A 10,976-nucleotide genomic window follows, 5' to 3' on the forward strand; every position below is an offset into this window, starting at 1 on the left:
TTTGTACTCTGTTCCATTAATCTATTTATTTTATACCAATATTTTACTCTCCTGATTTTAGTAAGTCATGAAATTGGATAGTATTAGTAGTGTGAATCCTCTGCTCTTCTTTCTTAAAATTGCTTGGACTGCTTTTGGTTCCTTGCATTTATTTTTCTTTCTTTCTTTTTTAGAGACAAGGGCTTGCTCTGTCGAGAGGCTGTAGTGCCGTGGCGCAGTCCTAGCTTACTGCATCCCAAAACTTCTGGCTCAAGCCATCCTCCTCCCTCAAGTTCCCAAGGCGCTGGGATTATGTGTGTGAGCCACCATGCCCAGCCTTTTTTGCATTTTCGTATAAATTTTAGAGTCAACTTGTCAATTTTTACCGATGAAAAGAGCTGGGATTTTGATTGGGGTTGTGTTGTGTTGACTTTGTAGTCTTCTTAACTTCTCAGCAGCATTGATTTTTTTCAATCCATGAACATGGTGTAATCTCCAGTTATTATCATCTTTAATTTTTCTTAGTGTTTTATAGTTTCCAGTGAGGTCTTGCATGCCTTAACATTTTTTTCTCAAGTATTTTTATTTTTCTAATTTTTTAAATTAATTTATTTCATTGAGACGGAGTTTTGCTCTTGTTGCCCAGCCTGGAGTGCAATGGCAGAATGTGAGCTCACTGCAACCTTTGCCTCCCGGTTTCAAGCGATTTACCTGCCTCACCCTCCTTAGTAGCTGGGATTACAGGCGTGCACCACCATACCTGGCTAATTTTTTGTATTTTTAGTAGAGACGGAGTTTCACCATGTTGGCCAGGCTGTTCTCGAACTCCTGACCTCGTGATCTACCTGCCTTGGCCTTCCAAAATGCTGGGATTATAGGCATGAGCCACCATGCCCAGCCTCAAGTACTTTTGTTTTCGATGCTATTGTAAATGTAATTTGTTTCAAAATTTTGTTTCCCAGTTTTTTGCCCTAGCAGGTATAGAGTTAATTTTTTAATAACTTGTAATTTTGGCATAATTTCAGATACGATTATATTTGCTTTATAATTCTATCTACATGTTATTTTTTTCATGTACTAAAGTGCGGACATAATGCCCCCTAACCTCTAAATAGTTATTAACAACAAGTACATTCTCTTTCATAACCACATTGCAATTTTCAGTGTCAGAAAATTAATGTTGATACAGTACTGCTTGCTGTCTAATGTGCATACTTTGAGCTGGGCTTGGTGGTATACACCTATAGTCCTAGCTACTCAGGAGGCTGAGGTGGGAGGATCGCTTGAGCCTAAGAGTTCAGGGCTGCAGTATGTCATGATCACTCTGTGCATAGCCACTGTACTCCAGCCTGGGCAACAATAGTGAGATCCCCATCTTTAAAAAAAAATCGGCATATTTTACTGAAATTTTACCTATTGTTTTCTTTTTTTTTTTTTTTTTGAGATGGAGTTTCGCATTTTTTGCCCAGGCTGGAGTACAATGGCACGATCTCAGCTCACCGCAACCTCCACCTCCCGGGTTCAAGCGATTCTCCTGCCTCAGCCTCTCGAGTAGCTGGGACTACAGGCATGCACCACCATGCCTGGCTAATTTTTTTGTATTTTTAGTAGAGACAGGGTTTCTCCATGTTGGTCAGGCTGGTCTTGAACTCCTGACCTCAGGTGATCCACCCGCCTCAGCCTCGCAAAGTGCTGGGATTACAGGTGTGAGCCACCGGGCCTGGCCTATTGTTTTCTAATGCTACTTATAAAGCAAAATTCTGTTTAAGGATCTCATCCTTGATCACATGGTACATTCGTTTGTCAAATCTTCTTTCCTTTAATCTGAAAAAGTTCTCACAAACGTTGTCTTTTATGACTTAATTTTTTTTAAAGTGCAGACCATTTATTTTGTATTAATAGTAAGTTCTCCGATATGGATTTGTCTTGATGCTTTTCATTATTAAAGTAATGTTTTTGACAGGAATACCTCAGCATGTCCTCCTTAGTACATTTTATCAGGAGACGCATGGTACTTGTTTGTCTGATTTCTGATAATGAAAGCTTCAATCACTTGGTTAAGGTGGTGTCTGCCTTATTTCTTTCCTGTAAATAGTACCTTGTAGAGAGATACAGTAGTCCCCTTTATCTGCTGGGGATGTTTCAAGACCAGTGGGTGCCTGAAATTACAGATAGTCCCAAGCCCTATATATACACTGTGTTTTTTCCTATGCATACGTACCTATGATACATTTTATTTTATTATTCCTTTATTCAGTTTTTAGAAATAGGGCCTTACTCTGTTGCCCAGCTTGGTCCCGAGCTCCTGGCCTCAAGTGATCCTCTTCCATTGGTCTCCCAAAGTGTTGGGATTACGGGTGTGAGCCACTGTGCCTAGCCCCACAGGTTTAATTTATAACTTAGGCACAGTAAAAGATTAACAACAAGAATAAAATATAACAATTGCAACAATATACTGTAATCAAAGTTATGTGGATATGGTCCTTCTTTCTGTCTCAAAATACTGTAATATTTTTGTACTGCTGTTGACCACAGGTTATTGAAACTGTGGAAAGTGAAATTTTGGGTAGGGGGGGCTTACTGTACTTTGAGACTATATGAATACTCTCACATACTTTCATTCACTGGTTTTAGCATCCACCGATGAAGGATTTCTACCTAAAAGAGTTAGTACTCTGAGGCTGGGTGCAGTGGCTCACGCCTGTAATCCCAGCACTTTGGGAGACTGAGGTGGGCGGATCATTTGAGGTCAGGAGTTTGACACCAGCCTGGCCAACATGGTGAAACCCTGTCTCTACTAAAAATACAAAAAAATTAGCCAGACGTGGTGGTGCATGCCTGTAATCCCAGCTACTGGGGGAGGCTGAGGCAGGAGAGTCGCTTGAACCCCGGAGATAGAGGTTGCCGTGAGCTGAATCCTGCCACTGCACTCCAGCCTGGGCAACAGAACAAGACTCTGTCTGAAAAAAAAAAAAAATTAGTGCTCTGAGAGTTGTCAAATGGTGATTTTTTTTTTAAGTTCCGCCATTTATCTGACATCTATTAGTTGTGATTCTTCAGTAAAGGAGAGCTTTAATTTCTCCCCCCATTTGTTTATTCATTGTGAATTTATGGTTTCTTTCTTTCTTTTTTTTTTTTTGAGACAGAGTCTCATGTACTCTGTTGCCCAGGATGGAATGTAGTGGCACAATCTCAGCTCACTGCAGCCTCTGTCTCCCGGGTTCAAGTGATTCGTCTTCCTCAGCTTCCCAAGTAGCTGGGATTACAGGCGCCTGCCACCATGCCCAGCTAATTTTTGTCTTTTTAGTAGAGATGGGGTTTCACCATGTTGGCCAGGCTGGTCTCCAACTTCTAGCCTCAAGCGATCCACCCGCCTTGGCCTCCCAAAGTGCTGGGATTAGGCGTGAGCCACAGTGCCCGGCCATGGATTCTTCTTTTTTTTTTTTTTTTAATATGAAGACTCACTTTGTTGCCCAGGCTGGAATGCAGTGATGCGATCTTGGCTTACCGCAGCCTCTGCCGCCTGGGTTGAAGTGATTCTCCTGCCTCAGCCTCACAAGTAGCTGGGATTATAGGTTTGTGCCACCACACCTGGGTAATTTTTATAATTTTAGTGGAGATGGGGTTTCACCATGTTGGCCAGGCTGGTCTCGAACTCTTGACCTCAAGTTATCCACCCGCTTTGGCCTCCCAAAGTGCTGAGATTGTAGGCATGAGCCATCATGCCCAGCCCTACCCATAGATTCTTATTTTATTATTGAGTTGTAATCTTTTTTTTTTTTTTTATTGAGATGGAGTCTCGCTCTGTCGCCCAGGCTGGAGTGCAGTGGCCGGATCTTGGCTCACTGCAAGCTCCGCCTCCCGGGTTTACGCCATTCTCCTGCCTTAGCCTCCCGAGTAGCTGGGACTACAGGCGCCCACCACCTCGCCCGGCTAGTTTTTTTGTATTTTTTAGTAGAGACGGGATTTCACCGTGTTAGCCAGGATGGTCTCGATCTCCTGACCTCATGATCCGCCCGTCTCGGCCTCCCAAAGTGCTGGGATTACAGGCTTGAGCCACCGCGCCCGGCACTATCATTTTTAATGTACAAATTTTCTCTGATTTGGCCAGTGGAATTGCATGTACTCCAACTTTTGTGTCCTTTTAATGTGTCCTCCTCATTCCTGAACACTTCTTTACTTACCTGCTTTCTGACCCAGCAAGATGTTCTGGGTTTAGCTTGTATTTTCCCAGCCCCACTTCTGGAATTATCCATTTTCCTGGGGAGCTCTGGTTTCTTTTAGCTTAGAATGGTATGCATGTATACATCTATCCCTGTTTCTCTATTTATCTGTCTGTAGGTAAATATAGTATTCATACTAATACCTTGCAATCAGTCTCTTACTGGGAGTTTCATTCTAACTTTACCCTTCTATATATGTCTTGCTACTCCAACATTGAGCAATCTGGCTTCTATTATGTGCTTTGTATCTACCTACTTGATCAGTTTTAGTACAAACACTTAGTTTTATAATTGTTAACCCATTCCACTGTGGAAAAACAAATCTAACTAGAACTCAGTATTTGTTTATAGTTCATTTAGGTTTTTAGCCTAAGGATACGTAGTCAAAATACTTGAAGAATTACTTGGGTTAGATCTATCCTTGTGCCCCTTCAGGGTGGTTATGTTATTCACTTTAAGTATATGTCAGTAAAAATTTTAAATGTATCACAACCACTTCCTCTTTTCAGTGCTGTGGGAAAACAAGCACTGTTGCACTACCCTTAAGAAAAGAAATGATTTTTTTTTGAAACAGGTCTCACTCTGTCTCCCAGGCTGGAGGGCAGTGGTGGCATCATAACTGACATCAGCCTCCCAAGTAGCTGGGACTACAGGTATATGCATCATGTCCGGCTAATTTTTTTTTTTTTCCAGGCATGGGGGTCTCACTATGTTGCCTAGGCTTATCTTGAACTCCTGGGCTCAAGTGATCCTCCAGCCTTGGCTTCCAAAGTGCTAAGATTACGGGCGTGAGCCACTGTCCCCAGGTCAAGAAACAGGTTGATACTTTTTTTTTGGGGGGGGGGGAATTTGATATTATTAACAAAATTATATTTGCATCTACCTTTTGACCCATTGTTTCCATTTGGTTATTCAAGGCAGTAGTATTTGTAGTTGCAGAATATTAAAAGCTATCTAAATGCTGGTGGTACATAAGGGAGTGGTTATATAAACTTTGATACATCAACATCATGGAGTATCATGCAGCTGAGAAGAAAATGAGGAAGTTTTCTATGAAACCATAGAGTGATTTCCAGAATATGTTGTTAAATGAAAAATTGAAGTGCAAAATACTCTCTGAGGCATGCAAATTTTTTTGTTGTTGTTGAAGGATGAGGTAGAAATAAAATAGATGTGTATATTATCATTTGTACAAAAAGAAACTGAAGAAGAATAAACCGGAAACAATGAGGTTGGTTAGGGGACTAGTAGGAATGGAGTGGAGAGTTGGAGGGGGATGGAAACGGAAGGGATGGTGGGGAGCAGTGTAACTTACTCTGAGTATAACCTTTTATATAGTTTTGATTTGTAACCATGGTATATTTCACATAATTCAATATGTAGATAAAACAACAAAGATGGGAAATAAACAAAATGGGTTACAAACAAAAGATGAAACCCAATGCTGTTAACAGCTATACAATTCTTGATGTGTTTAACGTATCGATTTCATTCTTCTTTCTGAATGTTTGGTCCTGGAGCCATCTTTTTTCCTGCTCTCCGCATGGACCGTTTGTGGTGTAAGGTGGCCAGCTATCCTGGTTTGCCCAGGATTGAGGGATTTCCCAGGGTGTAGGACTTCCAGTGCTAAAAATGGAAGCTCCCGGGCAAACTGGGGCCTGTTGGTTACTCTTTTGACATGCATGTGGCTGTTTTCCTCAGACTTTACTTTTATGTACCTCGGGAATTCTCTTCACTTTCTCCTGTGTTATGTCCTGCCTTTCCTAGATCTCACACAAATCTCATTTATTGTTACTCCTTTAGTTGTGTGTGCATTCTCTACACAATACATTTACATAGAGCAAGTTCACCTAGAGTTGCTTCTTGAGAACAGGTGCCTAGGAGGTAAATTGAGGCCTTACATGTCTTTATTCTGTGTTCCATACTGAATTATTGGTTGGGCTCAGAATTCCAGATGTTACTCTTACTACATTCTTCAAAGCTGCTTTTGAGAAACATGCCATTGTGATTTCTGGTTATCATATGTTCTTTCTGACTGGAAGATTTTAGGATCTGTTTCTCTCCTGTGTTTTGAGATTTCATGATAATGCTGTGGAATGGGTCTTCTTCATTCATTATGCTGAGTATATTGCCTTATTAAACTTGGAAACTGGACTCTTCTCATTTTGGGAAAATTTCTTATATTATTTCTGTCTTTTGACTTTCTTCCTCTGGACCTTCTATTTGTTGGATGTAGGACTTTCTTAACGGAGTTTCTTTTTCTTTTTTCTTTTCGTTTTTTTTTTTTTTTTTTTTGGATCTCTCGGAGATAATCTGTTGTTTTGGCATCTCATTTTAATTTCTAGCAGATTGTTCATGTTCTTTAATGTTGCCTTATTTAAAAAAAAAAAAATTCTGGCTAACCTGTAGTACTTGTCTGTAGTCCTGGCTACTGGAGAGGCCAAGGTGGGAGAATTGCTATGTTGCCCAGGAGTTTGAGTCTAGCCTGGGCAATATAGCAAGACCCCATATCTTATTAAAGAAAAAAAAAGCACTCTATGTTTGTTTTGGGGCTCTTTGAGAACATTTACTGTGAAATTTTATTTATCTTTGTTTCCTTTCAGTTCTCCTTCTATTTATTGTGGTTTTCTTTCACATAACAATGTGCTTAAATAGCTGGTGGTTCTTGATAGGTCACTCAACAGTGAGCAAACTGATGCATCCTGTGTTTGTGAGCAGTGTTTATTGGCTGTGATAGAGGGTGGGGACCTAGATGCTTTTAGGGGATCCTCGTGTTATCCATTTCTGAAGGTGTTTTCTCCTAGGCTGGTCACTTTTTCCAGGAGGAGAAATCATTTCGTCTCTTGCCATCTGTATGAGAGTAGGCTGAGGGTTGGGGTCATAGTACTACCACTATTTGGGGCGCTTTGGGAGCCAAGGTGGGGAGGGAAGGTAGTGGCCTCATGATTTTCTGCTGTGTGGTGGTGTTGTTTTGTTTTGTTTTTTGAGATGAAGTTTAGCTCTTGCCGCCCAGGCTGGAGTGCAGTGGCGCCATCGCAACCTCCACCTCCTGGGTTCAAACAGTTCTCCAGCCTCAGCCTCCCTAGTAGCTGGGATTACAGGTGCCTGCCATCACCCCTGGCTAATTTTTTTTTTTTTTTTTTTTTTTTTTTTTTTTTTTCTTTTTTTTGAGACGGAGTCTCGCTCTAACGCCCAGGCTGGAGTGGCAGTGGCCCGATCTAGCTCACTGCAAGCTCCGCCTCCCCGGGTTTACGCCATTCTCCTGCCTCAGCCTCGCGAGTAGCTGGGACTACAAGCGCCGCCACCTCGCCCGGACTAGTTTTTTGTATTTTTTTATAAGAGACGGGGGTTTCACGGGTGTTTAGCCAGGGATGGTTCGATCTCCTGACCTCGTGATCCACCCGTCTCGGCTCCCCAAAGTGCCTGGGATTACAGGCTTGAAGCCACTGCGCCTGGCCCCTGGCTAATTTTTTGTATTTTTTATTAGATACGGGGTTTTGCCATGTTGGCCAGGCTGGTCTTGAACTCCTGACCTCAGGTGATCTTCCTGCCCAAAGTGCTGGGATTACAGTGTGAGCCACCATGCCCAGCCTGTGTCACGATTTTCTATGTGGTCTTTGACTTAGTGGTCTTATTTAGAGTGTGACATCTCACTCCATCCCCCATCCCTTGAGCTGTGCCTCTGGTCTTCTATTCCAGAACCTCTCTGGTTTGATTTAATCAGAATATAAATCTGTTTTCCTTTGGAGCGGGAGAAGGGTATTGCCTTACTGTTTAGGGACAGGAAGGAGACCTGAGGGGGTCTGACTTCTTATTCAGAGTTTGAACAGTTCTCCTGTTCTCAGCCACTGCCTCTCAACTCTTGTCTACAGTGGTTCCTGGTGCCTCCCACTTCCCTGCCTGCTCTGGGCTTTTTGAAGCACTGGGTTATTTTTTGTGGCTTTTCCCTCTGCAGCCGTAAACTTCATCTTTCCTTCTTTGCTGAGTCAGTTACTTCTTATCTTCCTGCTCTCCATCTTTCAGATTTCTGTTGACATCCTTCATCTATTGCCTTTTTCCTTTCCCTTACTCTTTGTATTTATGCATGTATACTTTTACTATTCCCTTATATCCATTCTAGTGAACCTTTAGGAGGATGCAAAGAAGTATGTGTTCATTTTGCCATGTTTATCCACAACCCCCAAATAACATTAAACAAAAGAAAACAAAATAAAAAAATTAAGAAAAAAGAAAAACCAAAATAAAACAAACCCCAAATAAATGGAGAGCAGCTATACCATGTTCTTAAGAAGATTCTATATCATAAAGATGTCATTTCTTCCCAATTTGATTTGTAGATACAATGCAGTATGCTACAAGTTTTGAAAATTGAGATATAATCGTTTTATGTATTTTGGGGGTACAGGTGATATTTTGATACCTGTATGCAATGCATAGACATTTTTCTTTGTGTTGGGAACATTAAAATTCTTCTTTTCTAGAAATTTTGAAATATATAGTAAATTATTGTTTACTATAATTTTCCTGCTCTACTATTGAATATTAGAACTTATTCCTTCTATTTAACTGTTATTTTGTACCCCTTAAGCAACTTCTATTTTGCCATGTTTAAATATGGAAGCTCAAGCCTTTGTACAGAGAAAGTGGGAAATGCCCTTGGCTTTTATGCCAAACTCCACCCCCTCTGTCCCCACCTGCCACCCTGGCCTGTTGCCCCTGTTCTTCTCAGTAGCAACTGCTATCATTAATTTAATATGCATCCTCCTATTCATATTGAGGTATGTGTTGTGTTTGTTTATATAGGTGTATTTTATTCTCTTTAATGTTTAATAGTGTACCATATCAATATAGCTACATTTTATTTATCCAGTCTCCTGTTATGAATATGTACATTTTTCACTGTTTTATAATCTCTGTTATAAACACTGCAGAGCACTCATCCTTAGTCTGCATGTACAAACGTGTGAGAATTTCTCTAAGGGACTATTCCCTTACCTTTTCATATTGTATACTTGGGTAAAATGGAAGTGACCTGGAGGCTCTTTCTATGGGGATTGGTGAAATGATTTTGTTGCATTTTCTTTGCATTTTGTAATTGTGATGAGAAAAATAGAATTATAAAACTTACAAATCTTTTTTAAAAGTTTTGAGAAACGTGCTGTTATGATCATGACATCAAGTTTTGTGCTTAAAAAGTCTGTATGTATTTCCTTGTGTTTAATGATGAACTCTTCAGATGTCTGATACAAATCTATAGTCCCTGATTAACAATTCTGAAATCCAAAATATTATGAGAACTGAATTTTTTTTCCCCTTGACTGATTTAGTAGTAAAACCTGACCTGTCCAAACTCATTTTGTGTCAAAGCTCTGATGTAGATTTAGAGGGCTAGGTTAGCCTATTTTATTTCACTTGGTCCTTGTCTACATTTTTTTTTTAATTAATGTGTTTGATTATGGGTTGCTGGTGGTGATAATATATAATATATGCATATATTAGCATTCTAAAATTCAAGAAATTCTAAATTCTACAACACATCTAGACCCAAAGATTTCAGATGAGGGATTGTGGGCCTGTGGTCACCATTAGCTAGAAACTTTACTTGCAGCTGTGGGTGGCAACTTACAAGAATTTATTTCTGGTTGATAGAAATTCCTTTCTTATTATTAATAAGAACTGAGGCAATTTCTTTATATTCCAAGAGTGTGTTCATTTTTTAAATAGCAGCTCTTCCTTTTCTTTCGTTGACAGCTATAATATTGAAATTGCTTTTGATAATGCAAATGGATTTCACATTCAGTAGAACCTTTTTATGTTAAGTATTTTGTTTAAATGGTGAAGCCTTTTCTCAAGCGTGCATGGAGATTGCTTTATTAGTTTTAATTCTTCTTTAGGATTTTCATGAGAAAATTAAAACATCATTAGTGGACCATTTTAGCCACAGTTTTCCAAAGTTGCATTTTGACTTTGGATCTGTAAACTTTCTATACACTTCAATATGTATGTGTAGGTTTTTTTTAAAAAAAAACAAAACAAAACAAATTTTGATCAGAATCTTTTGTTTTAGGCCGGGTGTGGTGGCTCACACCTGTAATCCCAGCACTAGAGGCCCAGGAGGGTGGATTGCTTGTGCTCAGGAGTTCAAGACCAGCCTGGGCAATATGGCAAAAAACCCATCTCTACAAAAAATACAAAGATTGGCCAGGCACGATGGCTCATGTCTGTAATCCCAGCACTTTGGGAAGGCCGAGGAGGGTGAATCACGAGGTCAGGAGTTTGAGACCAGCCTGGCCAACGTGGTGAAACCCCGTCTCTACTAAAAATACAAAAAATTAACTGGGCATAGTGGCAGGCGCCTGTAACCCCAGCTACTCGGAAGGCTGAGGCAGGAGAATTGCTTGAACCCAGGAGGTGGAGATTGCGGTGAGCTGAGTGCAGTGGTGCGATCTTGGCCTACCGTAACCTCCACCTCCCGGGTTCAAGCGACTCTCCTGCCTTAGCCTCTTGAGTAGCTAGGATTACAGGTGCGCGCCACTACGTCTGGCTAATTTTTGTATTTTTAGTAGAGACGGGGTTTCACTATGTTGGTCAGGCTGGTCTCGAACTCCTGACATTGTGGTCTGCCCACCTCAGCCTCCCCAAGTGCTGGGATTACAGGCTTGAGCCACCAGGCCTGGCCAAATTGACATCTTTATGATATAAAATCTTCTTAATCAAGAACAGGGTATAGTTCTCCATTTATTTAGGATTTGTTTTGTTTTCTGAGATAGGGTC

General features: G+C 40.7%; 1 protein-coding gene across 2 annotated transcripts in view; it reads left to right on the forward strand.

Annotated features, from left to right (window-relative positions):
• The first annotated feature begins 272 nt into the window (after window positions 1–272).
• The window catches only part of ASXL1 (ASXL transcriptional regulator 1), a 34,760-nt gene continuing 24,056 nt past the window's right edge, over window positions 273–10,976 (forward strand). For both annotated transcript variants that reach the window (XM_017884118.1, XM_017884119.1), the window contains exon 1: window positions 273–297. In XM_017884118.1, the coding sequence (XP_017739607.1) occupies window positions 292–297 (6 nt within the window). In that variant the 5' untranslated portion in view covers window positions 273–291. The remainder of the gene's footprint in view (window positions 298–10,976) is intronic.

This window comes from Rhinopithecus bieti, unplaced genomic scaffold, assembly GCF_001698545.2.
Source record: "Rhinopithecus bieti isolate Rb0 unplaced genomic scaffold, ASM169854v2 scaffold_14455, whole genome shotgun sequence".
NCBI classification, from domain to species: domain Eukaryota; kingdom Metazoa; phylum Chordata; class Mammalia; order Primates; family Cercopithecidae; genus Rhinopithecus; species Rhinopithecus bieti.